The sequence below is a fragment of the Cladosporium halotolerans genome (genome assembly GCF_011745625.1).
Source record: "Cladosporium halotolerans strain TM138-S3 chromosome Unknown Sca22, whole genome shotgun sequence".
In the NCBI taxonomy this organism is placed as follows: Eukaryota; Fungi; Ascomycota; class Dothideomycetes; order Cladosporiales; family Cladosporiaceae; genus Cladosporium; species Cladosporium halotolerans.
Genome location: NW_027191473.1, coordinates 213,241 through 240,272, shown reverse-complemented (window position 1 = coordinate 240,272; position 27,032 = coordinate 213,241). Strand labels below are relative to the sequence as shown.

The 27,032-nt window shown below is 56.9% G+C and overlaps 12 protein-coding genes across 12 annotated transcripts; 8 read left to right on the top strand and 4 right to left on the bottom strand.

Moving 5' to 3' along the window:
• Position 1: 1 nt before the first annotated feature.
• Positions 2-1,184, bottom strand: WHR41_06183 (uncharacterized protein; the record flags this gene model as incomplete). Its single annotated transcript, XM_069374788.1, has 2 exons — positions 478-1,184; positions 2-422 (listed from the first exon to the last, which is right to left on the bottom strand). Exons 1-2 carry the CDS (start codon positions 1,023-1,025, stop codon positions 2-4), a joined length of 969 nt encoding a protein of 322 aa, XP_069228161.1. The 5' UTR covers positions 1,026-1,184.
• Positions 1,185-1,744: 560 nt separating this feature from the next.
• Positions 1,745-2,992, top strand: WHR41_06182 (uncharacterized protein; the record flags this gene model as incomplete). The annotated part of the gene is made up of 1 exon (XM_069374787.1): positions 1,745-2,992. The coding sequence occupies one exon, from the start codon at positions 1,745-1,747 to the stop codon at positions 2,990-2,992; it is 1,248 nt and encodes a 415-aa protein (XP_069228162.1).
• Positions 2,993-3,390: 398 nt separating this feature from the next.
• On the top strand, positions 3,391-5,361 carry WHR41_06181 (uncharacterized protein; the record flags this gene model as incomplete). Its single annotated transcript, XM_069374786.1, has 1 exon — positions 3,391-5,361. One exon carries the CDS (start codon positions 3,391-3,393, stop codon positions 5,359-5,361), a length of 1,971 nt encoding a protein of 656 aa, XP_069228159.1.
• Positions 5,362-6,443: 1,082 nt separating this feature from the next.
• On the bottom strand, positions 6,444-7,169 carry WHR41_06180 (uncharacterized protein; the record flags this gene model as incomplete). Its single annotated transcript, XM_069374785.1, has 1 exon — positions 6,444-7,169. One exon carries the CDS (start codon positions 7,167-7,169, stop codon positions 6,444-6,446), a length of 726 nt encoding a protein of 241 aa, XP_069228160.1.
• Positions 7,170-8,604: 1,435 nt separating this feature from the next.
• WHR41_06179 (ADP/ATP translocase) lies at positions 8,605-10,493 on the top strand. The gene is made up of 4 exons (XM_069374784.1): positions 8,605-8,812; positions 8,879-8,931; positions 9,057-9,757; positions 9,819-10,493. Exons 1-4 carry the CDS (start codon positions 8,775-8,777, stop codon positions 9,990-9,992), a joined length of 966 nt encoding a protein of 321 aa, XP_069228044.1. The 5' UTR covers positions 8,605-8,774; the 3' UTR covers positions 9,993-10,493.
• Positions 10,494-10,772: 279 nt separating this feature from the next.
• On the top strand, positions 10,773-12,170 carry WHR41_06178 (uncharacterized protein; the record flags this gene model as incomplete). Its single annotated transcript, XM_069374783.1, has 1 exon — positions 10,773-12,170. The coding sequence occupies one exon, from the start codon at positions 10,773-10,775 to the stop codon at positions 12,168-12,170; it is 1,398 nt and encodes a 465-aa protein (XP_069228043.1).
• Positions 12,171-15,621: 3,451 nt separating this feature from the next.
• Positions 15,622-17,845, top strand: WHR41_06177 (uncharacterized protein; the record flags this gene model as incomplete). The annotated part of the gene is made up of 7 exons (XM_069374782.1): positions 15,622-15,763; positions 15,825-15,877; positions 15,937-16,299; positions 16,355-16,763; positions 16,822-17,210; positions 17,269-17,299; positions 17,358-17,845. 7 exons carry the CDS (start codon positions 15,622-15,624, stop codon positions 17,690-17,692), a joined length of 1,722 nt encoding a protein of 573 aa, XP_069228052.1. The 3' UTR covers positions 17,693-17,845.
• A 377-nt stretch (positions 17,846-18,222) lies between these two features.
• Positions 18,223-20,237, top strand: WHR41_06176 (uncharacterized protein). The gene is made up of 4 exons (XM_069374781.1): positions 18,223-18,344; positions 18,398-18,738; positions 18,793-19,200; positions 19,253-20,237. Exons 1-4 carry the CDS (start codon positions 18,274-18,276, stop codon positions 19,912-19,914), a joined length of 1,482 nt encoding a protein of 493 aa, XP_069228051.1. The 5' UTR covers positions 18,223-18,273; the 3' UTR covers positions 19,915-20,237.
• An 83-nt stretch (positions 20,238-20,320) lies between these two features.
• On the bottom strand, positions 20,321-20,839 carry WHR41_06175 (uncharacterized protein; the record flags this gene model as incomplete). The annotated part of the gene is made up of 1 exon (XM_069374780.1): positions 20,321-20,839. The coding sequence occupies one exon, from the start codon at positions 20,837-20,839 to the stop codon at positions 20,321-20,323; it is 519 nt and encodes a 172-aa protein (XP_069228050.1).
• Positions 20,840-21,584: 745 nt separating this feature from the next.
• WHR41_06174 (uncharacterized protein) lies at positions 21,585-23,682 on the bottom strand. The gene is made up of 3 exons (XM_069374779.1): positions 23,019-23,682; positions 21,922-22,963; positions 21,585-21,864 (listed from the first exon to the last, which is right to left on the bottom strand). The coding sequence occupies exons 1-3, from the start codon at positions 23,580-23,582 to the stop codon at positions 21,698-21,700; spliced, it is 1,773 nt and encodes a 590-aa protein (XP_069228049.1). The 5' UTR covers positions 23,583-23,682; the 3' UTR covers positions 21,585-21,697.
• A 3-nt stretch (positions 23,683-23,685) lies between these two features.
• WHR41_06173 (uncharacterized protein) lies at positions 23,686-24,169 on the top strand (the record flags this gene model as incomplete). The annotated part of the gene is made up of 2 exons (XM_069374778.1): positions 23,686-23,931; positions 24,098-24,169. The coding sequence occupies 2 exons, from the start codon at positions 23,686-23,688 to the stop codon at positions 24,167-24,169; spliced, it is 318 nt and encodes a 105-aa protein (XP_069228048.1).
• Positions 24,170-24,252: 83 nt separating this feature from the next.
• Positions 24,253-26,753, top strand: WHR41_06172 (uncharacterized protein; the record flags this gene model as incomplete). Its single annotated transcript, XM_069374777.1, has 6 exons — positions 24,253-24,315; positions 24,398-24,503; positions 24,557-24,708; positions 24,761-25,367; positions 25,417-26,000; positions 26,057-26,753. 6 exons carry the CDS (start codon positions 24,253-24,255, stop codon positions 26,414-26,416), a joined length of 1,872 nt encoding a protein of 623 aa, XP_069228047.1. The 3' UTR covers positions 26,417-26,753.
• Positions 26,754-27,032: the final 279 nt, after the last annotated feature.

The following is a 27,032-nucleotide window of genomic DNA, read 5'->3' as shown; positions in this document are numbered from 1 at the left end:
GCTACAGTGTCTTCTCAATCGCGATCGCGTCGGCAATACCCTTCTTGATCTTCTGCCTCTCCTCCTCGCTCAGCCTCTGCAGCGGACGCCTGGGGAAGCCACCGTAGCCGTACTCGAGCTCGATCGCCGCCTTGGTGCCCGCGATGGCGGACTTGGTAAGCACCCAGTCGCACTTGCTCAGCACCTTCTGTAGCTCAATGGCCTCCTCGTACTTGCCCTCCGTGCACAGGTTCCAGACCTTGACGCACAGCTTGGGCAGCACGTTGGCGCCGCCGGCGATGATGCCGCTGCCGCCGGACACCGCGGTCTGCACGGTGAAGTCGGCGATGCCGCCGTACGCCATCCAGCCGCTGCCGGCAGACTTGACGCTGACGGCGTTGGTGGCGGAGGCTACGCGGGTGAGCTTGCCGGTTTGGCCGCAGCTGTGACGGTATTAGTGATCTTGTCTGGCTGAATCGCTGTGTTGGATCAACTTACGTGAACTTAGCACCGCAAACTTTGCCGTTCGTCGCCTCCGCCAGTCTGATCATGAAATCCGAATCCATGTCGACGCCAGACACCGCGCCGGGGTAGTTGTACAGCATGATAGGGATCGGGCTCTGCTCCGCAACGCTGGTGAAGTACTCAAAGATCAGGGCCTCGCTCGACTGCGCCCTGTAGTACGAAGGCGGCAGGATCAGAGCGTACTCGGCACCGGCAGCGGCGGCCTCCTTACACAGCAGCACGGCGCCGCGAATGCTGTTGTCGCTGGCGCCAGCGATGACCGGGACGTCTTTGAAGCCGGCCTCGTCGAGGGCTTCACGGGTCGCCTTAGTTACGGCTGATCGCTCTTCGTTGGTCATGTGGACGGCCTCGCCGTTAGAGCCCATTGTTACGAGGCCGACGAGACCGGCTTGAGCGAGACGGACGGCATGCTTCTTGATTGTGGGGATATCAAGATCCTCGGTCTCGGGGTTGAAAAAGGTCATGGTCGGGGCGCAGATGCCATGGCGCAGAGGAGTGCGAGCGGAGCCGTTAGTCGCCATGATGTTCGTGATTCTGGTATGATTTCGAAGCTGCTCCTGCTGTGACTGATCTGATAGGGACTATGTGGCTGCGAGAACGTATGAGCTCTACCGATGGTGCAATGCCTGGATGGATTGGGAAAGAAGGAATTGGGAAAATAGATTAAGAGCGAAAGGCTTGCACTTTTACCGGACGGATGATTTTACTCTTCTCATGTACCTCGACTACTAGCCGGAAGTCACGCAACATGGCTCCCACGGCACTGGCAACCCCGTCAGGGCCGCCTTGGACTGCTTGGACGACAGCCCAAAACAGCACCTCGGGCCACTTTTCAGCGAACACCAGACCCCGACCCGGCCTCTGCCCTGAGGCCGCTAGAGCCTGCTGACCCGCTGAGTGGTGGAAAAACTGCCTCTTCCACCAGTGAGAGGCGTCTTGGGTGGCGCTTGGTGGGGTGGCTGTCTGCCCCGCGCTGCCCCACGGACAATTGGCGACGTTTGCGCCGGCTCGTCGGCGTTTGCCCAGCAAATGTTCACCAGTCTCGCCATCGTACAGCATATTGGCGCTCGCTAGGGTAAGTAGGCATTCGCTGCTGGTGATTTCTCCTTTCTCTTCACTCTCACCTTTTCTTACTCCCTATCCATCACCCGCTTCTCTTTTACACGCGCTTCAACAGTCGATCCAGCAAGCAGAGTAGGAAGTAAAGAGTAGGAGAATTCACAGCTCATAACAGATAAACATGGCACCTCTCAACGTGCTCATGGTGGGTACCGGCGAGTACACCACAGGCTTCGTTGGCGGCGGAGCATCAGGCAGTGACAAGAAGGTTGGTGTTGTTGGTCTGACTCTCTTCGATCTGCGTCGACGAGGCAAGGTCGGTAACCTGTCCATGGTTGGCACGTCTGGAAGCAAGTTCCCTGCGATCCGCGAGCACCTCAAGAAGAACATCACAGACTTCTACAATGGCCTTGATACTTCTTTCGAGTCCTACCCGGCGAACGACCAGCGCGACCCCGAGGCCTACAAGACCGCCATTGACGCGCTTTCGCCTGGCGACGCAATCACCATCTTCACTCCCGACCCTACACACTACCCCATCGCCCTCTATGCCATTGAGCGCAAGATCCACGTCATGATCACCAAGCCCGCTGTAAAGCTCCTCAGCGAGCACCAAAACCTTATCGAGGCAGCCAAGAAGAACAATGTCTTCGTCTACATCGAGCACCACAAGCGCTTCGACCCAGCCTACGCCGACGCTCGCGATCGCGCCACCAGGGGCCTTCTGGGCGAGTTCAACTACTTCTACAGCTACATGAGCCAGCCGAAGTCGCAGCTCGAGACCTTCAAGGCCTGGGCTGGCAAGGACAGCGACATCTCCTACTACCTCAACAGCCACCACATCGACGTCAACGAGAGCATGGTCCCCGACTACCGGCCCACCAAGGTCACCGCCAGCGCCTCCAAGGGCATCGCGACCGACCTCGGCTGCGTCCCGGAGACCGAGGACACCATCACGCTGCTCGTCGATTGGGAAAAGAAGGACGGCTCCGGCCGCCGCGCGACGGGCGTGTACACCTCGTCGTGGACTGCGCCGCAGAAGGCCGGCGTGCACTCCAACCAGTACTTTCACTTCATGGCGTCCAAGGGCGAGGTGCGTGTCAACCAGGCCAAGCGCGGCTACGAGCTGGCCGACGACGAGGCGGGCTTGTTCCACCTCAACCCCTTCTACATGAAGTACGCTGCAGACGAGGAGGGCAACTTCGCAGGCCAGGGTGGCTATGGCTACGTGAGCTTCGAGAAGTTCGTCAATGGCGTGCAGGCGCTTAAGGAGGGTAGGAAGTCGCTTGACGACCTGGACAAGATGGGTCTGCCGACTCTCAAGAACACTATCGCTACCGGTGCGATTCTGGAGGCTGGCAGGAGAAGCTTGGACGAGGGCAGGAGCATTGAGATTGTCGAGAAGGATGGCCAGTGGAGCTTAAAGTAAAGTCGCATTGAAGATACTCCGTCATGAAAAGCCATGAACTGTACACCTCCACTCGCAAGTGTTCGAATGGCCAAGATCGTGCTCTGCGTTGGATCAATCGCAGCGAAAGTTTGGGAACGATCGATCTGCAAGATCGGCCCCTGCGATTTTCTGGGGCTGGGAACAATGTCATCACCACTTCTCAGGAACGCGAAACTCTGTTTTGTGACCTACACCGCGCATGCGCATGCACGCCCAATATTGGCAGCAATAGCACTCCCCCCGTCCCCGTAACTCTCAATGTAAGGTAAATTCTTCCTTTCTAAACACGCTTTCCTTACTCCCTTAATCACGACACTACACTCGTTCGCCGCCCTCGGAAACACTGCCCTAGCGATCCAATCCAACTTCCCACAACCATGCCCTCCCCCCGCGTAATCTACTGGTTCCGCACCGACCTGCGCCTGCACGACTCGCCCGCCCTTCAGGCAGCGCTCGACCTCAAGCCCGAAGCCTTCTACCCGATCTGGTGCTGGGACAGCCACTACGTCTTCCACGCGCGCGTGGGCCCGAACCGTTGGCAGTTCCTGCTCGACTGCCAGCGCGACGTGAGCGCGAGCATCACGAGGCTGAACGCGAAGAGCAAGCTGTTTGTTCTGAGAGAGCCGGCCGTCACGCTGCTGCCGAAGCTGTGGAAGGCGTGGGGCATCACGCATTTGGTGTTCGAGAAGGATACGGATGCGTATGGGCGCGAGAGGGACGAGAAGGTGAAGAGGATGGCGGAGGATGCGGGCGTGGAGGTTGTTGTTAGGAGTGGGAGGACGCTTTGGGATAGTGAGGAGGTTGTGAAGAGGAACAATGGCAAGCCGACGATGAGTTTGGGGCAGCTGCAGGCCGCGGGCGCGAAGGTGGGAGAGATTGAGAGGCCGATTGAGGCGCCGAAGACGTTGCCTGATCCAGGCGAGATGAAGCTGGAGGAGCTGGAACAGAAGAGGCCTGATGGGAAGGAGGATATCAATGCGCACCACAGGGATGATGAGGAGAAGTCTTATTCGTCTGGTTTGGCAGGACCTCAAGGGGACTTTTCTCCGCCTGCGTTTGAGGAGCTTGGGCTCAAGCCTGCTACTACATCTATACGAGGAGGCGAGAGCGTGATCTTGAAGCGGTTGGAAGATCGCATCTTTTCTGACGAGGCCTATGTCGGCACGTTCGAGAAACCAAACACATCTCCGGCTGCATTCGAACCACAATCGACGCTTTTGACGTCTCCGTATCTGCACTTTGGCGCATTGAGCTGCAGGTACCTCTATCACCGTTCACTAGACATCGTCGAGAAGCGCAAGAAGGCCAAGCAGCCGGTCAGTGAGCCACCGACATCCTTAACTGGCCAACTACTTTTCCGCGACATGTACTTCGCCGCGCAAGCCGCGCTGGGCTGGTCCTTTGGCCAAACATACAACAACTCCCACTGCCGCTTCATCCCGTGGCACCTCCCCTCCAAAGTCGACGTGGAGACCAAACTCGTAACCGGCGACTACGAAATCGACGACGACGAGAAAGAAGCCTGGTTCCAGCGCTGGGCGCATGGCAAAACCGGCTTCCCCTGGATCGACGCGATCATGCGCCAGCTACGCTCCGAAGGCTGGATTCACCACCTCGCGCGGCACTCAGTCGCGTGCTTCCTGACGCGCGGCGGCTGCTACGTCAGCTGGGAGCGCGGCGCGGAGGTCTTCGAGGAGCTGCTCGTCGACCACGAGGCCGCGTGCAACATCGGCAACTGGCAGTGGCTGAGCTGCACGGCGTTCTACGCGCAGTTCTACCGCTGCTACAGCCCCGTAGCGTTTGGGAAGAAGTGGGATCCTGAGGGAGAGTATGTTCGGAAATACGTGCCGGAGCTGAAAGATGTGCCGAAGAAGTTCATCTACGAACCGCACAAGGCGCCGATTGCGGATCAGAAGAAGGCCGGCGTGAGGATTGACGGGGACGGGAGCGAGGAGGAGAAGGACGGGCTGAAGCTGTACCCTAAGCCGATGTTCGATTTTAACGTGCAGAGGGATATTTGCTTGGCTGGCATGAAGAACGCTTATCATGTTGGTTTGTACGGTAATGATCCGAAAGTCATGGACGGCAGCTGGAAGTCTCTGTTTGGGAACGATGCTGAGGGTCCGACTCAGGGAACGAAAGGGGGACCTGGTGGGTTGGACACTTGGGAGGATGCTGATGGCGATGAGAAGACTGAGCAGAAATCGCCTCCTGAGAAGAAGCCTTCCGGCGACAAAGCGTCGAGCACGGATGCGGGTTCAAGGAATACCAGGGGCCGGAAAAGAGAGGCGAGCCAAGGCAATCTCGATGCCGCGTTCAAGAAGCAGTCAAAGAAAGCGTCTGGATGAACCTTTCCGAGCCTTTGCTGACGACATATCTCTTATGGAGAGATCCTCCTGCAAAGCTTCCAGCGCTCTTCAACTTCTGTTACCACGACCGCGTCTGCCGATCGAGAGACACGATGGAATACATGGACCTCTGTCCTGCTTCATGCCTATCATCCAGCTTCGTCTCGACAATTTCTTTCGGTACCTTAGCAGTAGTTCTGCGGGTAGGTCAAGCTGTATCTCAGGAATGCCACGAAAGGCATCAGCTTTGTCTTCCTGACCCAGCCACGTCCTCGACGGTATGCATCACCAGAAGGCAGCTCCGCAGTTAACACACGTGGATCCTGCTGCAAGGCCGCTCAGCTTCCATTAATCGGATTTCGAGCTCCTGGACACCAGCACCTTCGGTGCTCGCATCGTCCCGCGAGCTCAGGACGATTACGCATTGACGCTCCTCCTTCTTACAGCTCCCGCTCTTCCGCTTACCGTACAGAAGTGAAGACTTTGCGTATTAGCGCCTATGCCGCGCCAGGTTGAACGCGTTGCAAAGCCTAGCTCTGCCACCCGACGCACGCATGGGTGGACGTCACAGGTCTTCCAGCCGGATTGTTGTGATGCTTTGGTGCATGCGATTGTTGTGTAACTTTTGCGTATTTAGTACGCCCACTCGCAGGACAGTCATGGGTTCCACCACACTTTCAAAGCATGAGGTGATCGGAGAGGGTTTCCGCCCAGGCTTTGAGATTGGCGCGTTCGTCGCCTGAACGCAATGTGAGTGTTATGGAGCACGCGTTATATTTGCAAAGCAACCTTTTGTTCTAGCGTTTAATCAAGATCCCACTGTACCGAGCCAGCACCCGATACATTAGCTGAATTTTCCACTTGTACCGCGAAGGCTGAAGCGTAACACTTGTGTTTCTGCTGGACAAGCAGGTCAAAGCTGCCTTGATAGCTCACGTATTCGAACTCCTATCGTTACTCATACACTCGTCCCAGAAAGAAAAGCATCTCCACCGACCATGCGCAAGCAAACCGCATCACCTTGACCACACACCTCCCCCTTCAATCTTTATCCCAACCCCAATTCCCCCACAACGCCTACCTTACTTCCCCCCATACCTCCTCCAAACATCCGCCTCCACCTCCGCCGCCTTGCTCCCCGCCGCGCTCGCCCACCCCTTCACCGTATTCCACACACTCCCCGCCGCGTCCCCTCCCTCACTCGCGCTCCCCCCGGCTCCCGCCCCGACATTCCCGCCCGGCAAGCCCGCGAAAAAGCTCCCCCGCCGCTCCGTCTCCTCCTGCTGGTCCAGGCTCGCGCGCTGCGCGGGGCTGAGCTCCTGCGCGAAAAGGTTCTGCTGGTAGCCGGTGGGGTGGGAGGTGGTGGTTGTGGGCGGGGGCGGGGCGGGGCCCATGGAGAGGGTTGTTGCGTTTTGGCCTTGTGAGGAGGGGGCTGGTGCGGGAGCGGGCGGCGCGTGCAGGTTGTTGAGGGCGGCCGTGAAGGGCGTGCCTTGCTTGGGCGGCGGAGGGAGGGTGCTTGTTGTTGTGGGAGGGGCGGGGACGGCGCCGGGCTGGGGAGGCGGTGGAGAGGCGTTTTGCGCGGGTTGGGTTGTCTGGGTCGGGGGTGGGCGCGGTGCTGCGGCGAAGGGTGTTGGGCCTGGGATGGCGGGGGCGGCGGGTTGCGCTGCTGGGTAGGCGGGTGGGGGAGCGGCGGCGGCGGTTGTTATGCCTGCGGAGGCGGAGGAGGGTGTGGCGGCGTTGTCTTGGGAGGGTTTTTGGGTCTTGCTGGGAGTGATGGGCTCGTCGATGTGGACTGGGATGGGCGGCATGGTGGGAGGTCTTGTTGCCTGTTTACGGCCTAGGAAGCCGGTATTCACGTCGCAAAGCTGGCGCGGAGGTGTCGCGCGCCTGTATTTAGATTGAAGAGTGAGTCAAGAGTTAGAGCGATGGTATCAATTGTATGAGGTGTGTATGTGGGACGAAAGGAGAGTGTTGTGTTTGTTGGAGCATCAGAGCTCTCTTCAGTCGACAGCTTGATCAGGCAGTGACGACGCGCTGCCGATCCATACCTTGAGGTCCCCTTGCAGAAAGGCTGCCTGGCCCCTGGCTGGTGGCATTTGGCCGACTGCTGCTTGGGTTGTGGGCAAGTGTCCTCCTCTAGACAGTTTTCTCACAAGTGCTGACTTCTTGGGACGCTGGTCAACGAAAACATCTCTTGGCTGTCAGTTTCGGCCATGGGCTCAGAAGAAGCCTGTGGGCAGCCATCGCCTTATTTATAGCCCAAGATGGAGACCCCGTCAGAGCACCCCTGTCCCCGCACGCAAACAGTACCAGATGGCTTTAGCAGAGAACTTATCGCTCACGCGACACTGCTGACTGTCCTTATAGCGCGGCACCGCGGTTATGCTGCAGCGTGGAGTGACTACCTTATTTCATGCTGCGGCTGAAAATCGCGCCGTTGGGGCCAATGGCTTCGAGAACAGGGTCTGAACCTCTCGACTAGGCCGAAACAAGACAACCTGAGTGTCTCCGGTAGATGGGCGGTAGACCGGTTTACGACAACCGTGGGAACTATCTTGCACGGCCTTGCTGTTCATCAACCCTCCGTTGGCATGGCAAACGCGACGGCGGAGGGCTGGTCGAGACGGCTTTTGATCACTGAACGCGCGCCTCAAGTGAAGCAGACGGCCAAAGCGCACTGCAGCTGCGGCTAGAGGCGACCTATCACGCTTTCGACATTGCCATTGATCCGTGACTTGGCAGGGCTCGCCTTTACCCGCGAGTTCCCGATGGAGGCTTGCCGGATGTTGTGTGTACTCTCTGTTGCGTACAAGTTAGCTGCCAATGCCTACCTGATGGCTGGGTAGAGGTAGGACACGGCTAGGAGAGAGAGCATTGGAGATGACAGCGGTCACGGGCCTATCACATGCTTGAGACGAGTCGAGCCCTGTGCAGCCGCTACACTGCTACTACTGTTGCTACAGCGGCGCCGTTGCCGAGGATGGGCTAGCAATTCGCCACCGCAATCCCGACCTGCTGCAGCGGGAGGGCCATAAGGCTGGTCGATGAAGTTGTGTGAGCAATACAGGCGACGGACGGCCGCCACTGAGCCCTTATGTAGTAGGCATACATCAATTAATAGCATAGCCCTCCGTCCATTATTGAACGATTGGCGTGGTGAAGAGTCTGGCACCCGCCCTAAACAGCAAGTCGCGCGGGCTGGCCGCCCGGAGTATCTCGGATTCTTGGGCCTAGCTGGCGCGCACGGACCCGGCTGCCCCAACAGGAGGCGGCGATGCCAGCCGTCGCGCGAAAATCTTCCTAACCCTTTCATAAAGTGCTTTTCCTCTCCGACCTGCACCAGCTTCCATCCATCACTCTCCATCCCATCAACCTCTCCACTCCACCTTATACCCCCTCACACAACCGACGAGATGTCTGCCTCCGTTGGATCCGCGTCCAAGGACGTCGAGTAAGTCCCGCGCCCGCCGCCATGGCGCCTTCAGGAGATACGGGCACATCGCTGACAGCTCCACAGCCAGAGCAAGAAGTCCTTCATGGGCATGCCTGGTTTCGTCGTTGACTTCCTGAGTACGTTCCCCCGATGGCGGACGCGGCCTCGCCATCACTTGATCCCGCCCGTGATGGCGCCGTCGCGCTCGACCTGATAAGAGCTGGAAATACATCTGTGAGCCGACACTGACTTTCGCAAACAGTGGGTGGTGTTTCCGCTGCCGTCTCCAAGACCGCCGCTGCCCCCATCGAGCGTGTCAAGCTCCTCATCCAGAACCAGGATGAGATGCTCCGCGCCGGTCGTCTCGACCGCCCCTACACCGGCATTGGCGACTGCTTCAAGCGTGTCGTCGCCTCTGAGGGCACCGCCTCCCTGTGGCGCGGCAACACCGCCAACGTTGTCCGTTACTTCCCCACCCAGGCCCTGAACTTCGCTTTCCGCGACACCTACAAGTCCATGTTCGCCTTCAAGAAGGAGCGTGACGGCTACTGGTGGTGGATGGCCGGCAACCTTGCCTCTGGCGGTGCTGCCGGTGCCACCTCCCTCCTCTTCGTCTACTCCCTCGACTACGCCCGTACTCGTCTTGCCAACGACGCCAAGAACGCCAAGTCTGGCGGTGACCGTCAGTTCAACGGTCTCGTTGACGTCTACCGCAAGACCATGGCCTCTGACGGTATTGCCGGTCTCTACCGTGGTTTCATGCCCTCCGTCACCGGTATCATTGTCTACCGCGGTCTCTACTTCGGCATGTACGACTCCATCAAGCCCGTCCTCCTCGTTGGTCCTCTTGAGGGCAACTTCCTCGCCTCTTTCCTCCTCGGTTGGTCTGTCACCACTGGTGCCGGTATCGCCTCCTACCCCCTTGACACCATCCGTCGCCGCATGATGATGACCTCTGGTGAGGTAAGTAAAATTGAGACTCAAATCATCTTTCGTGCGACTTTCGCTAACATTCTAAATCAAGGCCGTCAAGTACAAGTCTTCCATCGACGCTGGTCGCCAGATCGTCGCCAAGGAGGGTGTCAAGTCCCTCTTCAAGGGTGCTGGTGCCAACATCCTCCGTGGTGTTGCCGGTGCTGGTGTCCTGTCCATCTACGACCAGGTCCAGCTCCTCATGTTCGGCAAGGCCTTCAAGTAAGCGCATCTCCACCTAGCGCGTTGACAACTCATACGTGGCGGGAGTCGCGGAATGGAGGTCTGCAGGCCTGTGAAGAATGCAGACACATAAGAAAAGGAGCAGATGAGTGGAAGTGGTCGCGAGTGGCTACGGCTTTTGGAGGTGGTTTTCATTGGGAGGTTCGCAGTGCGCGAGCCTCTGTTCCAAGCGATGTGTACCTTTACCTTGGGCCTGGCCTTACTCATCCCCTGTATTACAATTGGTTGCACTGTTTCATGGAGTATAGATGCTGTCTTCTGACTACCTTCCTTCAATACTGCAATCTCATTGTTTTGTTACCAGTTAATGTTCCAATCACCGCGAGATCACCGTTGCAGTCGGCGCTCCTTGCTACAGTTCCCTTTCATGATGTTGGAAATGTTTGAACGGCCATGTGGCGCATATGTACTTAGTCTGCGAGCATCGGACCCGCTCATGGATGCAAGAGAACAAATGGAGAAGCTGAAATCATCTATGGCAAAATGTGAGCTTGCGGCCAGGATAAAGTGCAGGATGTCGCTCCGTCTGGCTCATCAGAGCAGGTAGGTCTTCAATGATTTTATTTTCTAAATCATGCAGCTTCCATTGATGGCTTGACAGCCCTTTAGCATAAAATCTGCTACCCGGCGAGCCCGACGAGAACGGAGTGAGGTCGTCTCGGAGGCCCGTGCTTCCTCCGCTGACTTCATTCGAACTGGAGATCATCGAATACGGACGATTCTTCCCAATCGCTCTCCTGTCTTGTACACATAACCTCCAAACATGTCAGCAACATCCCGCCCAGCCATGCGGCTCCTTTCCACCCGCCTCGCGCAACTTCAGCGCGCTCCCGCAGCCTCCAAACTCCGCCCCTCACAGGTCCGCCATGCGTCCCGGTACAGCGCCCCCTCAAAGCGCTCCTACACCGCAGCGCCCACGCAAGACTCGTACTTCGTCAACCCGTCCGGCGAAGATGCCGAGCCCAGACATCCCACTGCCCCGGCGCGTAACCCGCTCGACGCGCGCGCCGTGCAGGAGGCCTTCGAGGAAAAGCGCCAGTACCACCTGCGCCGCATGCGCTTCGCCGGCATGGGCTTGCTGCTGAGCTTGGTCGGCCTCGGCGCGGTGGTGTGGAATCTGGACCTGGACGACATGGACTCCGTGAAAGCGGAGAGGGAGAAGGCGAAGAGCGGGTGGAAGCTGCAGATGGACGCTTCGAATGAGGCGAACGAGCGGTTCCAGGGCAAGGAGGTCGTCGTTATTGGTGCGGGCGAGGGCAAGAGGATCATGGCGCAGGGCAAGGGGGAGGAGATCGAGTTGGTCCAGACGGGCACGAGCAGCGTGCCGCATTTCCCGCGCACGATCTACCTGCCTGCTTCGTCGAAGGATGACCCCAATGCTGCCACGCCTGTTCCTGGCTTGGTGACCGCCGCGCAGGCGAACTCGCCCGTCAACCCTGGCAACGTGAGCGGGCAGGAGGAGTACACGCTCGTTGGCCTGGGCATCAGGACCGTGTCGTTCTTAAGCATCCAGGTCTACGTTGTGGGTATGTACGTTCGGACGCAGGACATCAGCGGCCTGCAGGCGAAGCTCATCCACCTCGTCAACCCCGAAGCGTCCACGTTGGTCCCTGCTGAGAAGGAGGCGCTCAAGAAGAAGATGCTCGACCCGGTTGCTAGCAAGGAGCTTTGGAGCGAGCTGCTCAATGTCCCTGGAATGAAGAGCGCGTGGAGGATCTCCCCTACGCGCAACACAGATTTCGCCCACCTGCGCGACGGATGGAAGACTGGAATTGACAAGCGCACCGCGGAGGCGAGGAACGAGGCCAGGAAGATCGACCCGTCCGCGGAGACGCAGTACGATGCTGAGGAGTTTGGCCAGTCCATGCGCAAGTTCATGACTACCTTCTCAGGAGGCAAGGCGCCGAAGGGCTCCGTCATGATCCTCACCCGCGACCAGCAGGGCGCGCTGGACATCTACTTCGAGGCGAAACCTGAGGAGAAGACAAAGGAGATTCAGCACCTCGGCACGGTGGACGACGAGAGGATCGGGCGCTTGATCTGGATGAACTACCTCGCTGGCGGGAAGGTGAGCTCCGAGGCTGCTAGGCAGGGTGTTGTCGACGGCTGTGTCTCGTTCGCGTCAAGACCCGTCGGCAGTGTTGAGACTATGGTGACTTAGGCCTTTGTGTAAGATTAAAGAAGTTCGATAACTGTACATGATAGCTCTGCTCTGCTCGGGTCACACTTTTCCGCTCCTTCCTCAACTCCTGGGATGCCGCATCACATGTTGTGTTGTCGCCTGACCCCGCCTGGCAACGACTGATTTTTCACGTCCCCTTCAGCCCGCTGCTCTCGCTTGAACAGCAACAACACTCACGCGCAATCCTGCCACAATTGTGCTCCTGTCAACCCTCTCCTCCACAGCAGTGAAGACCACGTCCAGCGAAGAATACCTACCATTGGTCGATCGCAAGACTCTTCTCACAAAACCACAAAGACCACTTGGCTGCTACCTACGCCCACCGCAACAATGAATATTTATGTTCCAGCTAACAAGCCTATGGTCACCTTGTTCGTGACGTTAGTATACGAACGCCGCAGCGACATCGATAAATACATGTACAGTATCGAGTAAGTCCACTACGGCATAGAGAACAAACAAGATCGTTGGGACTAACAATCTCTGCAGTCGCTGCTACACCACCATCACGCAGGCCAACCACCGCCTGCAGTTCCTCTCTCGCTGCAACACCAACCCGCTGACGCAGGAGACCCTCCGCGAAGTGAAGACCTCGCAACAGGCTGCCAATGGAGCACCTGGACGCGCTTTGGCGATGACGCCTCCAAGTTCCGCTTCTTCGGTGAAGTGAAGAAGATCACCATGTTCGGCGCCATCCTCCGCGAGGGGCCCGAAGATCCGCAGAACGCCCTCGCGCTCCTTTCTAGCGGCGGCACCGGCCTGGCCGCAACCCCAGGCTACAGATACCTCTTCGAGTCCCGCAAGGACCTCGCCAACCACGTCTGGGCCGTGGCCACGCACTCACCCTCCGCCGCCATCACCGTCAACGCCCAGGGCCGCCCGACAACCTTCCCCTGGGCCCTCGAGAGCGTGCACGAAGTCGCCGGCAACGGCATGGCCCGCGGCAAGCGCCTCTGGCGCGAAAAATTGCAGCCCCAACACGGCCCCTTCGACCGCCTGGACGTCCACTACGGCCATGCCCGCTACCTCCTCGTCCCCGCCGAGGCCAACGCCACCCTCGCCCGCCCCCCCGACGTGATCCAGGGCGTCTCCCTCCACGCCCTCCCCCAAATCCGCATCGAGCGCATCCGCGTCGAGTCCGAGTCCGACCCCCTGCTCGCGCAGTTCTCGCCCGCCGCCGCAGTCCAGTACAACCGGCCGCCCACGGCCCTCCGCGGCCGCTTCAGCCCTGACCGCTCGCCCGCTGCGCACCGCGTCGAGGCCGACCTCGCGCGCCAGCGCCGCGCCTCCGAGTCCCAGGTCGATCTCTTCGACCCCTCGCACCTCTCGCCGCCGCTGCCCGTGCGCCGCGTCAGCCTGCGCAGCCCCGCGGGCCCGCCGCCGCCGCCCTCCACCCAGCGCCTCGCGACGCCGCCGCGCGAGCGCGGCTTCCGCCGGGGAGTTGCGGCGGAGTATAGTTCGCTGGCCGCGAGGCTGCGCGGTCCGGCGCCCTCGCCGGCGCCGAGGAGACCGCCGCCTCCGCGGCCGAGGCGGAGCGATGAGTGGTGAGGGGGGAAGGGGAGGGGGGTTTTGGTAGGGTTGTAGGCTGTAGATAGTGTTTCTCAATGGCATTATGGCGTTCTGGTGAACATAGTTTCGATGGTAGTTGTTCCGCGTGCTATTCTACATGTGAAATGTTTTGTGAAGCTCCTCGGTGGTGATAGCTAAAGTTGGTTTGCTGAAGCCGCTGGTAGCAGCTTCAAATACGTTTGTACTCCTGAGACTTCTTGCGAAGTATCTCGATGGAGCCACTGTGCTACGGTATCTACAAGACTACTGGCAACAGCGTCATGTGCAACTTTGCGTGTCGAACGATGTGTGTCTTTGAAGCCTCTCAAGGGCAGCACCTTGCTCGGATATACCGAGCCTGCTGTTAGCAGCCCCACGTGGGATTTTACAACTGAAACGCCATACAAAGTATATCTGTGGTAGCATGCCATTCTGGAAATTCTAGTGCCGCTGACAGCAGCTCCACGTGTCTTGATGGATGTGGGACGATCTGCGGAGCATCTCGGTGGCCGCATCTCACATCAGGGTACGGAGGCCGTGGATGGTACCTCCAAGGATGGGGGAGTTTATATAAATAAGTCTTGTGAAACCGGACATGATAGTAGCAGACACAAACACACCAAAGATGCGCAAAAGAAAAAAAAAACATACAACAGGCGGGATTCCCAGATGGTCACCCACTCTAGTACTAGTCGCCCGGTTCAGTGCTTGTGTCTGGCAGAGCGGACGGGATGCCCAATTTTCACTGACCTATGGTCGTATGTGATATGCAATACTGATCTGTGTTTCATTAATCTATTCAGTTTTTGACTCTCTCTGGAGAATGAAGCCACTCTTGTAGTCCTCCGAGGTAGCAGGATGGCAGCAGCATATGAGATGTTTTCCAACTACATTGGGTCGCTTTCTCCATATGCTTCGCGTTACGATGTCGTGTGAACGGACTTGAGGCACTGCTGATACAGAGCATTGTAATAGAAGTAGAAGATGGTAGACCTTTGAATAGGAAGTCCGTGAAGAATTGTGACGCTTAGCGCGCGTTCTCCTTCCCTTGCCGGTTTCCACCTTTTGCCATCCGGGAATTTGCCTATTAGCATGTTGGAAAACACATTCTGGCACGACTCGTTAGTTCTGTACGATCCGGTCGTGTCCTGCCTTCGCCTGCCCCGTGTTAGACCCACTGTTTTGCGGATCATTCGGAACTGTGCGGCGCGGAGGGCGGAGGGAGTTAACGGCACACACGTGCCCAACGAGCACGCATCTGACATCAGTTTACCAAGTGGGACATGGGTTCAAGCAAAGGAAAGAAATAGCCAAGTTGACCGTGCAAAATATAGATGGTTAGCTTGGTACGGCGACGCTGTCTCTCTAACCCATCCACTGCCATCGCAGTCCAGCAAGCACAACACTTCACAGACAGGCACAACGTCACCCCAAGGTTTCCGTGGCATTGCTTAGCATGCGCCTTGGCCCTCGCTTATCAGCCTCAGATCCACTTCTTCGGCATCGACATTCCTTTTACCCTAGAGAATTTATGTCGCACTTATGGAAACCAACGCGTTGAGTCTCGCCAATCCGGGGGCTCCAGACTGGGTCACTCAACTCCACGCGGGCCTCCAGTCTCCATCATGTATCCACCGTCCACGCTTTGATGTGGGTTGTTTCTTTAGCCTGAATGTCTAGGGGAGTTCCATTTCTGTCACACGCCGATGATGGGTTCTCGGCTGATGATTAGATCTGGGATGTCCGGTACTAAGTAGACGACTTGGCTGGCTTCGCTCTCTAGTCATATACTCTGCTTAAGCGATGGGCTTTTGATTGAATTTCCTCTCTCAATAGTCCAGTAACATTTCCATTATTCTATTATCCTTCTACAGTTGAAGCCATGGCACCTGCTGGCACTGGTGTCGGCCTCTCGGCCAAGAGGCAGCAGTTTGCTGGCCCTACTGGCTTGAAAGGCATCATCGCGAACAAGAAGACATCCGCAATTGCGTTGTTCGCTTCTTTGGGAGGGCTGGTCTATGGCTGTGAGTCCATTCCGTGTCGATGGCTAGGTATCTCGTCGGCATACTAACAATTCGGTCAAAGACAACCAGGGCATGTTCGCCCAGATTTTGACGATGCGATCTTTCATCGATGCGGTTCGTCCCCCCTGTTGAGTACATCATCAGTGTTATCTCGGAGACTGAGTCGTCGACAGACAAATGGCTATGCGGAAAAGCAAGGTGTACAGCAAGGCATGCTCACAGCCATTCTGGAGCTCGGCGCGTGGGTGGGTACACTCATCAACGGCTACCTCGCCGATGCAGTCGGCCGCCGTATCTGCGCAGTCATCGCCTCTGCGGTCTTCCTCGTGGGCGTCATCGTCCAGGCTTGTACCGTTAACGCCGACTATGTATACGCTGGTCGCTTCGTTACTGGTCTCGGTGTAGGCAGTCTCAGTATGATTGTACCACTGTACAACGCCGAGCTTGCGCCTCCGGAGGTGCGTGGTGCGCTGGTCGCCGTCCAGCAGCTGGCCATCACCTTCGGCATCATGATCTCTTTCTGGATCGGTTACGGAGTAAGTACACAGTCGGTCATCACGCCGTGACTTTTGAGGCTAATCACACCCCCAGACGAACTTCATCGGGGGTACCGGCGAAGGACAAAGCAATGCCGCCTTCCTGATCCCCATGTGCATCCAGATCATCCCGGCCATCGTGCTCGCGGCGGGCATGATGCTCTTCATGCCCCAGTCACCACGCCATCTGATGAACGTTGGCCGAGAAGAAGAGTGCCTTGACACCCTCTCAAGGCTGCGTAGCAAGCCTAAGGATGACGTTGGTCTTCGCATCGAGTTTCTGGAGATCAAGGCCCTCAAGGAGTTTGAAAGCAGGACCGTCGCTGCCAAGTATCCCCAGTACCAGGACGGAACGTTCAAGTCCAACTTCATGATGGGTCTCAACGAGTACAAGTCGTTGGTGACGAACCGCTCGCTCCTCAAGCGGACGATTGTCGCGTGTCTGACCATGACCTTCCAGCAATGTAAGTACCCTGCTTGTGCTACTATCATCCACCATATGATCACGTAATGACATCATAGGGAACGGGATAAATGCAATCAACTACTACGCGCCGCTCGTCTTCGAAGGTTTTCAGCTTTCTGGCGACACCACGGCGTTGCTGGCTACCGGCGTGGTGGGTATCTTGGAGTTTGTCTTCACAATCCCGGCAGTGCTGTACGTGGATCATTTCGGCAGAAAGTCGATCCTCATTGTGGGAGCAGCCGGCATGGCATCGTGTCACTTCATTGTAGCTGGTATTATCGGCGCGTTCGGCGACAGCTGGCAGGACCATGTCGCGGGAGGTTGGGCGGCGGTCGTCTTCGTCTGGATCTTCATCTGCTTCTTCGCTTTCTCCTGGGGTCCCGTTTCCTGGATCATCTGCAGTGAAGTATATCCCTTGAGCATGCGCGCGAAGGGTGTCAGTTTGGTAAGGCTCCTCACTCTGCCGGGAACGAGACTCGTTCAGTGCTGACGTTCTGCTTCAGGGTGGTAGCTTCAACTGGCTGAACAACTTCGGTAAGTTTCAACCCTCACCTCCAATTCTGCAAGCTTCACTTCTGACACATACTCACAGCCGTCGGTCTCTCCACCTCTCCCTTCCTTGGCACGTCTGACTTCGGCGCCTTCATCTTCTTTGGCGCCGTTACAACTATCGCGGCGTTGTGGGTCTTCTTCCTGGTGCCGGAGACGAAAGGCAAGTCGCTTGAAGAGATGGACGAGTTGTTCGGCAGTGGAGAAGCGACGTTCGCGCGCAGAGACGAGGAGCTCAAGCACAGCATTGAGAGGGAGATCGGTCTTCTGGCTCTGCTGGGCGAGGAAGATGAGCCGATGGCCCATGGCCTTACGGAGAAGGACAAGGGTGTCGATGAGGACCAGGAGCAGGTTGAAAAGAAGTCGCTGAGTGACTAGAGATGTGCTCCGAGGTGAGAAATTGGTCCAGGGTTCCATATATTGGGTCGAGGAGAGCGCTGGGCTCCATGTGTTGGAGCTTAAGATTAAGATGTTGCTTGGTGTTTCTACCTATCAGTAGATTGAAAAAAGGAGTACATCTACCCTGTCACATGCTTTCACTGACATGGTATAAGTCACCTGGCTGTTGCCTAGCTGACCCACTGACTGTAGTATGTGAATGAGCTCAAAATAGCACTTCCCTCTTCCAAACAACTGCGTCTAAGTCGAGTGGTCAGCATTCCAAGACTACAATTGGCAGCAGCAGCATAACAATCGTTAGCCAAGCAATGACATGCGTGTACTTCGAGCCTAGTGATAGTAGCGTCGTCGTTCGATATGTGGTGATTGCTTGGATCTTGCGCACGGCCATCTGCAAAGCCGAAGCCTCGTACGATTTGGTTCGGACTTCAAAGCGCGGTCGATCGACGTCAGACCAACGGTAATTTACCAAAAGCAGCGCGTGCCCGCCCCCTCTCGCCCCTCCACTCGCGACCTGCCGTCTCGAACACGTACAGTTCAACTCTGGGGCTCGATCAAGAATGCCGCCTAAAAAGACGACCAAACAGGCTGTTGCCGCAGAAGAGCCTCATGGGTTCGAGTTTGGTGGCCCGTAAGCCACCCATGCATTCACTCCGACGCGTCGTACAGCTGACACGAGCACAGAATCGGCGCCGCGCTCATCTCAATCGGCTGCCCAGTCGCCGTCTACGCCTTCACCTTCCTCTGCAATGACATTTCTGGCTGCCCGGTACCGTCTCTCCTGAGCCCCAGCAAGCTCTTCACGCCTCCTGGTTACACCACCCAGACCGCATGGGAGCACGCGACGTCGGTCCTCGCGAAGGAGGTGGGATGGCCAGGCTGGTCGGGTTTGGTCACTGTGAACGGCATGCTGGGCTCCTTGGCCTGGTATGCGTTCAGCTTATTCCTTTACGCAGCGCTTCCAGCGCAAGAGGTTGAGGGCACCGAGCTCAGGACTGGAGGAAGACTGAAGTATAGATTCAATGGTATGGACACTCAGGAAAACCGGAATAGGGAGCACATGGGCTGACTGCGAACAGCTTTCTCGTCCGCCATGACTATCCTCGCGATCTGCGCCGCGGGCACTCTCTTGCAGGGCGCTGACTTCCCCGTCTGGTCCTTCATCAACAGGAATTACCTTGGGCTCGCCTCTTCGAACCTTTTGATCTCTTTCCTTCTGGCCGTCTACGTTTATGTGCGCTCTTTCTCTGTCAAGCGCGGCAACAATGAGATGCGCGAGCTTGCAGCTGGTGGACACAGCGGTAACATCATCTACGATTGGTTCATTGGTCGCGAGCTCAACCCTCGCGTCACCCTTCCCTTTGCGGGTGAGGTCGATATCAAGGCGTGGATGGAGCTCAGACCCGGTATGCTCGGCTGGCTGATCCTTGATCTGGCGTTCATGGCGAAGCAATACAAGACCTACGGATACGTCACTGACTCGATGCGTAAGTGCACTCCCCGGATGGTGTTTCTCTGCATTTGCTAATAGACGTGCAGTCATTGTCACTATCTCTCAAGGTGTCTATATCCTCGACGCTCTGTGGATGGAGCCTGCCATTCTGACCACCATCGACATCATTAATGATGGATTCGGATTCATGCTCTCATTCGGCGATCTCGTCTGGGTGCCATTCTCCTACTCTATCCAGGCACGCTACCTCAGCGTTCACCCTGTCGTTCTGGGCCCCCTCTACGTGATCGGCATCCTCGGTATTCAGGGCTTAGGGTACTACATCTTCCGCGGTGCCAACAACGAGAAGAACCGCTTCCGCACCAACCCCAACGATCCCAAGGTCGCCCACTTGCAATACATGGAGACCGCCGCCGGCTCTCGCCTCCTAACTACCGGCTGGTGGGGCACCGCGCGTCACATTAACTACCTGGGCGACTGGCTCATGTCTTGGGCCTACTGCCTGCCGACTCTGGCCGCGGGCTACAAGGTCACTCCCTCCATCCTCTATCCAGGCACCAACCTCGTGTCCCAAGAGGGTATCAAGGGATACGCAATCCCAATCACTTATTTCTACATGCTCTACTTTGCCGTTTTGCTCATCCACCGCGAGATGCGTGACGAGGAGAAGTGCAGGCGCAAGTACCGCAAGGACTGGGAGAAGTACTGCGAGAAGGTCAGGTGGCGCATCTGGCCGGGTCTTTACTAGGCGTGTTTTAAAAGGGTGGAGCGAGAGCACACTATAATAAGAGCGAGGGGACGCAGAGAGAAATCGGTAATTGTGTAACAACATCAAAATTGCAAAACTACTTTATTCTGCAGTGATCACAAATAAGCAACTGCAACTAAAGACCACACCATTTGAGACCCTTCAGAGCTCCGTTCCATGATGTCCCTGGCGGAGTCTGCTCGTCGAGGCAGCTACCAGCTCGCATGAACAGCAATTCGAAGATACGCGCCGCAGAGAAACGCCTATTTTCGGCTTCTCCTTGTCTTGTTTTCGGAAAGATCAAACGCCTGCGCCTTAACAGCAACAACTGCAACTGACACTACTCCAAGGCTTGCCAAAAACATCCCAAGTCACCCTCTGACGCGAGAGCCAGCATCACACTACCTCACCGACACCCCCTCCTCTCCATCATCAACTTCTGCGCAATCGCCAACACCCTCATCGGCCTGTACGGATCGTTCTCCTCGCCATCCGCCTCGAACCTCACGCGGTGCACGATGAACGACGGCCGCGCCGGCTTCGCGACCTCCTCCCTCGGATCAAACAGGATTTCACTCCCACAGACAATTGCCGGGATCGGGTTGCCCGCGAACATCCGCGCGGTGGTCTTTTTGCCGCGGCTCAAGTGCGTGCTCCAGGCTTTGACGAGCGCCTTCTTGGAGCGGGAGATGAGTGCCGCGGCTTGCGAGGCGGATTTGGCGGCGAGAGAGCTCAGCGCGGGAGATGATGTTTCTGTGGCCTCCGGCGTAATGCTGATTTGCGTCGCGAGGGCCGCTGCTTCGCGGGCGACTTGTGCCGTGAGAGGGGAGGCGGAGGCGTAGACCTCGAGGTTTTCAGCCCTTTCGAGGTGGAGGCTGTTGATCGCGGAGAGGACAGAGGCGGGGATGGTGGCTGAGAAGGCCATTTTGTTGTTGTTGTTGTTGGTGGTGGTGCGTGTTCTTTGGTCTGTGGTCGTGTTTGGAGGCCTTTTGAGTGTATACGTTATGGTAGCAGCTCAATTGGGGACCTGGCTCTTTGAGAAGGGTGATCGAGAAACTCGGTGAGAGGCAACGGGGGCCTTCATGATATAGGGAACGGGTTTTCTGCTGAGTTTTTGGGCGATGCTAGCCTTGTCCTCATAGCGAAAGCCAATTATTTTTGGGAGCGCAGGAACAAGGGCTTTGTAGGAAGAAACAAATAGAGAACGAGCGTTGGTCAAATGGATAATCAAGGGAGTGTCCTCATTCGAAACTCAGATGGAAACAGCGTCTCTTGGTAGCACAGGACATGTTCACTGGCGCTATTCTGGCGCCGTAAACGCCAGCAGCCTAGTGTGAGGTTGCTGTGCCAATTTAATGTGTCTGGGCATTGTCTGATTCGAGTGTATTGCAATTCTCCCATCCATACTGCAGACGCTACAAAGAACTTTGTGACCACAAAGACGCGGCGTTGGTGGTTTTGCAGCAGGAAATCGCGATGCGACGAGGCCCAGCGGATGCTGTCCTCACGCACCCGCAATGCTGGGTTCAAGAAGTCAAATGCACTGAAGCACGTATGGTTGGAGTAATGAACCCCAGCCGGCTTCTGCGGCGAACAGGTGCATTGGCAACGTCGGAAGAGTGTCTATCTTGCATTCTGATGAGGCGATGCCCTCAAACTCAATCCAATGATTATTCATCTCAACCATCTTCTCATTGTACTGGTTTTATATCATGCTATATCATGGCACACGTCTCCAATTCACGCTTCCGTAGGAATCACAACCCTTCAGGAGGCGAGGGATCTACAGGAAGTACTCCAAGTTGAGCTCGAGGGTAGACGTGGGGAAGGGCAGGTCGAAGTTCTTGAGCACAGTGGGGTGCATCACACCGAAGCTGCCGACTTGCTGGGGCTTCTGGCCAGAGAGCTGCAGGAAAACGGCAGCGGCGTGTCCGGGGAGGTAAGAGGGGTCTGGGAAGTTCATGTCAGTTGTGCATACAGAGTGTCGTGGGAAAAGCTTTGACATACCGTTGAGCTCCTCGATGAAGTAACCCTGGAGCTTAGTGTTCTTGAGGCCTTCCTCGCGGGTGATAAAAGCAGATCTGAGCATTAGCATGATGCGGTCGAGCAGACCGTGGACCTGCTCGAAGCCACTTGACTTGCCGTACCAAGCGGCGGCGAAGTGGCGAATGTTCTTGCTTCTGCGCTCCAGGCTGTCGTCCTTCACGCCAATGTCCGAAACCTCGAAGATCTTCATAGGGACCGCATGGCGCCTGTTCTCACGGATGGTCTTGAGAAGGCCGGGAACAAGTGATGTGCGGACGATTTGGTACTCGAGGGCTTTGGGGTTCTGCAGACGCACAGCAAGGCCGTCGTCCTTCTTGTTCAGCCAGGCGTAGTTCTCGTCGTGTGAGCACAGGATGAGAGGCATGACCTCACTCCAGCCGGCCATGGCGGATTCATTGCGGACAATGTCGGCAAGCTTGTTGATTGGGAGTGCGGCAGCAACTGTGCTAGAGATCGAGGGGAAGTTCCGGGGAAGGTTGTTGAAGCCGTAGCCGATAGCGACATCCTCCATAATATCGGCTTGGTGCAGGACATCAGCACGGGTGATGGGGATGTCAATGTCTAGTTTGTCGGCGTCTGTGGCAGAAGGCTTGGCGGTGTAGCACATCTTGCTGAGCATCCTGCAGATCTCCTCGCGAGAGAGCTCCAGGCCGCAGACGGAGTTGATGAACTTGGCGCTCGCTTGACTGGGGCGAGGCTTGAGGTCAGGTGACTCGCGGGTCTCGTTGTTGTGGGGAGAGATGATGCGGACGGGCTCGATGGTGTAAGGCTCGCTGCAGTAGGGGGAAAACATTGCGACAAGGATTTGGCTGACAATCTCCAGCTTGGTCTTGTCGGTAGCAGTGATATCAATAAAGACATCAGTAGTGTTGAGGGTGATCTTGGAGTGGTTGCTGTTGATGATGGGCGGCATGGACAGAACTGTGCGGTTGGCGTCGTAGATGATAGGGTAAACGGGCTTGTCACGAATGATCGGTAGGTACTTCCTCAGCTGAAGATCTTTCTGCGAAGGCGTTAGTAAATATGGCTAGCTTGAATATGAGACCTTTGCCACTCACCTCGTAGAACTCCATCATCTCGGTAGCGTTCATCTCCTTTGTCTGGTTGAGTGGCGCAAACTTGATTTGATCGGGCGGCAGAGCCTCGTATGTGAATGGTCCTTTGAGTGTCGAAAGATCATGTGTGCCAATGGCGACCAGACTCCTCTGTCTCGCCAGGTTCTGGTGCAGCTTGTCCTGCAATGAGATGAAGCTTGCGTACTTGGCCTCGTCGAATTTAATGCCTCTGAGAATGGCACATGAGAAGTATTGTCTCACTTGCTGAGTCTCAGGCTTGACCGTCACCTCCAGGAGTTTTCCATCCGCGGGAGCCTTAAGCTTGTACTGCGGCACTTCTTGCCTGCCAAGGAAGACGTTCAGGTTCATGGCGATTCCCTCGAAGCAAAGCATGTCGTATCGGTTGGCCGGAATTTCGATTTTGAGCTGCGCAGGCTCCTCGATTCCGGTAGTGTCATCGTCAAGCTCAATGCCGAACTCGAAGCACAGCTCGTCGAACTCCTCGCGGGTGTATTCCTTGCCCAGGGCCTTGTAAAGGGCGGCTTTGTCCACGGAAATGGTCGGCATCCTGGCGGTGTCCTCGAGATCCTGGCCAAGGTGTGATATCTAAATGTGCCCTTTTGGCGTTGGTGTTTGCGTTGAATTTCCCGATATTCAGGTCCGCCGGCCAATGTCGCTAGGGCCCTTTTCGTATGGAGTCATATCAAAATTCTGGAGGGCAGCAAGCGTGGCGTCAGCGCCACACCTGCCGGAGACTCTGCGCACGCCCCCCATCCCACCAGGCCCGCAAGCTCCAGCGAGCAGACGACGCAATAACACGACTACACCCACCAAAGCCCGCATACCACCGCCCTACTGCTCACGCACCCACCATCACACCGCCCGACACTGTACGCCGCTCCACCACCCCTCCCTGGTGAGTCTGCGCATCGCATCACCTGCAGCGCCGCCCCAGACGTGCGCGCATGTGCCTCCCGCTCTCCAGAGCTCACCGACCCTCAACCCCGATGCCGGCACTCTGAATCGTTCACTCCGTCCACCTGCAGCAAGAGCACCTAGCTAAGACCGCTGCCTGACCACAGATACCTCTCTCAGTCAAGAGACTAGTCGTCGACCTCTCCCTCGCCGCCGCTTCTCGCCCGCGCAGGCTGTGAAAGCAGGACAGACCCCGCAAGTCCTGTACCACGGCCATCCACTCCTTTGCCCATCGCACAACCGCACGTGATCCATACACATCATGGAGGGACAAGACCAAGGCGACGAGCTGTACCCGATCGCCGTTCTCATCGATGAGTTGAAGGTACGAAGATACAAGAAAGAAATGGCAGGCGCGGTGCGCGGTGCCGTCATAGGATAGTTTCGAGACTGACATGCGGATGTAGCACGACGATGTCCTCCTCCGCCTGAACGCTATCCGCAGACTCTCTACCATTGCTCTCGCACTTGGCCCGGAGCGGACTCGCGAGGAGCTGATACCCTTCTTGGATGGTGCGCATTTCCAAATCGACACAGGTTGTGACTTGTACTAACTCTTCCTATAGAGTCTGTAGAGGATGAAGATGAGGTTCTCACCGCACTCAGCGACGAGCTTGGTGGCTTCGTTGAATACGTGGGCGGTCCCGACTACGGCCACTGCCTTCTTTCCCCCCTGGAGAACCTCGCAACCATCGAGGAGCCCCTAGTCCGTGACAAGGTTAGCGAACCATTCTTGCAGGCAATACGGTGCAACTTGCTGACAACACCAGGCCGTCGAGTCTCTCAACAAGATCTGCGAGCAGCTCAGCCAGAAGCAAGTCGAAGAGCACTTTATCCCCCTCACATTCCGCCTCTCGAAGGCCGACTGGTTCACGTCGAAGATCTCGGCCACCGGCCTGTACAACACACCTTACCAGCACGCCAGCCCGCAATATCAGGAGCAGCTGAGGCAACATTACTCCCAGCTCGTCCACGATGAGACCCCGATGGTCAGGAGACAAGCAGCGAACAACCTCGCAAAGTTCGTCAAGAGCATGCCCGCGTCAATCGTCATCGACGATATGATTCCGCTTTTCCAGCATCTTGCTGGCGACGATCAGGATAGCGTCCGATTGCTCACTGTGGAAGTCCTGATCGCGATCGCCGAGGGTGTACCTAAGGAGCAGCAGAGCAGCCACGGCGTGCTCTTGCAGGCGCTGAGGAGTCTGTTCGAGGACAAGAGCTGGAGGGTGCGGTACATGGTGGCAGATCGCTTTGAGAAGATCGCAAAGGCTGTGGACGACGAAGTGGTTGCGCGAGACCTTGTCCCGGCTTTCGTGAAGCTGCTGAAAGATACTGAGGCTGAGGTTAGAACTGCTATCTCAGGACAGATTCCTGGTGAGTTCACCGTGATCCTTGGTCGGGGGATTGACACTAACAAGAGTAGGTTTCTGCCAATTGGTCGACCGCCAAGCCCTCCTTCAAGACATCATGCCTGCCGTTGAGGAGCTGGTCACCGACTCCTCGCAACACGTTCGCGCCGCATTCGGCACTCAGATCAGCGGCCTCGCTCCTATTCTTGGCAAGCGGGAGACAACCGAGCACCTGCTTCCCATGTTCCTGCAGATGCTCAAGGATGAATTCCCGGATGTCCGCCTCAACATCATCTCAAAGCTTGAGCAAGTCAACGACGTCATCGGCATTGATCTGCTCTCCCAGTCTCTCCTCCCTGCGATCGTTCAGTTGGCCGAAGATAAGCAGTGGCGTGTACGCCTGGCCATTATCCAGTACGTGCCGCTACTTGCCAGCCAGCTCGGCGTCAAGTTCTTCGATGAGAAGCTCAGCAACCTGTGCATGTCCTGGCTTGGCGACACCGTCTTCAGCATCCGTGAGGCCAGCACTCAGAACCTGAAGAAGCTCACAGAGGTCTTTGGCGTCGAGTGGGCTAGCGAAGCTATTGTGCCCAAGGTTGCTGCCATGGCCGAGCACCCCAACTACCTCTACAGAATGACGACCTGTTTCGCAGTATCGGTAAGTCTACACCTCAAGAAACAGACTTCCAGCGACTTTGCTAACTTTGTAACCAGACTCTTGCCCCGGCGCTCTCCCTCCCAGTCCTCGCCCGCTCCGTCCTCCCCATTCTCCAGCAACTCGTCAGCGACCCCATTCCTAACATCCGCTTCAACGTCGCCAAGTCCTACGCTGTCCTGGTTGACATCCTCCGCCGCATCCCCGACGACAGCACGACTACCCTGGCGCAGCTTGAGAAGGAAGGCCGCGCCGGTTCTGCCGAGGGCTCGCCCAAGGGCCAGCAGCTGATCCAGAGCGACATCCTGCCGCCCCTCGAGAAGCTCATGCAGGACGAGGACGTCGACGTGCGCTTCTTCGCCTCGACCGCCGCCAAGGGCACCGGCTCGGAGGCCGCCGGCGATGTCATGGAGACTTAGGACGTCCACATGCTACACGCCGGCCGCAGGCAGCCGAAGGGTCGTCTGGCTGCGCGTAGAGTCTTGCCGCCTGGCCCTACTAGAAGGGATAGTTTGACGTGATTACGTTGGAGAGCTTGTAATTCACGCGGATCAGATGTCCGCATGGCCTGGAGGATGGTTGTCACGTTGTTGGTGGGGTGAACCATTATAGTCAAGGCTTCGGGCTTTTAGGGCAGGAGAGATGCGTTGGGCCTTTCCCGGCGAGAACTTTCCATCGGATCGATGGAGCATTCAATCAGGAAAGGGAGAGAAAAAGATAAACGCAAACATGAATTTCAGATGCTTATTTCTTGGACTTTTCTTCTCCTTTTTAGTATTCGTGCCTATCCTGTTGATGGAGCTTTGCTTCTCTTCAGGGATACGGTCGACCTTGATCCTGCCTTTCGGACTATCATCCGCAGCAATACATGAACTGTCATCCTTCCCTGCCGGCCACCTCTGTAGTCGAAACAGATATTCCCCGGACATGAATCTCGAGTCTCACAAAGCCCGCAGCTAGCGCCGGAAGCAGCCGGACCAATCGCCACGGTGGATGCTGGTGCAAGCGGGTTGCGAGCGACAGGCAAGCGACCTT

Excerpts from the sequence above, each read along its gene's own strand:
- WHR41_06179 (XM_069374784.1), top strand. The coding sequence starts at position 8,775 with ATGTCTGCCTCCGTTGGATCCGCGTCCAAGGACGTCGA. Across the intron at positions 8,932-9,056 it reads TTTCGTCGTTGACTTCCTGA|TGGGTGGTGTTTCCGCTGCC; the intron begins GTACGTTCCCCC and ends TTTCGCAAACAG. Across the intron at positions 9,758-9,818 it reads TGATGATGACCTCTGGTGAG|GCCGTCAAGTACAAGTCTTC; the intron begins GTAAGTAAAATT and ends TTCTAAATCAAG.
- WHR41_06176 (XM_069374781.1), top strand. The coding sequence starts at position 18,274 with ATGCCGCCTAAAAAGACGACCAAACAGGCTGTTGCCGCAGAAGAGCCT. Across the intron at positions 18,345-18,397 it reads GGGTTCGAGTTTGGTGGCCC|AATCGGCGCCGCGCTCATCT; the intron begins GTAAGCCACCCA and ends ACACGAGCACAG. Across the intron at positions 18,739-18,792 it reads ACTGAAGTATAGATTCAATG|CTTTCTCGTCCGCCATGACT; the intron begins GTATGGACACTC and ends GACTGCGAACAG.
- WHR41_06174 (XM_069374779.1), bottom strand. The coding sequence starts at position 23,582 with ATGCCGACCATTTCCGTGGACAAAGCCGCCCTTTACAAGGCCCTGGGC. Across the intron at positions 22,964-23,018 it reads AGATGATGGAGTTCTACGAG|AAAGATCTTCAGCTGAGGAA; the intron begins GTGAGTGGCAAA and ends ACGCCTTCGCAG. Across the intron at positions 21,865-21,921 it reads CTTCATCGAGGAGCTCAACG|ACCCCTCTTACCTCCCCGGA; the intron begins GTATGTCAAAGC and ends TGAACTTCCCAG.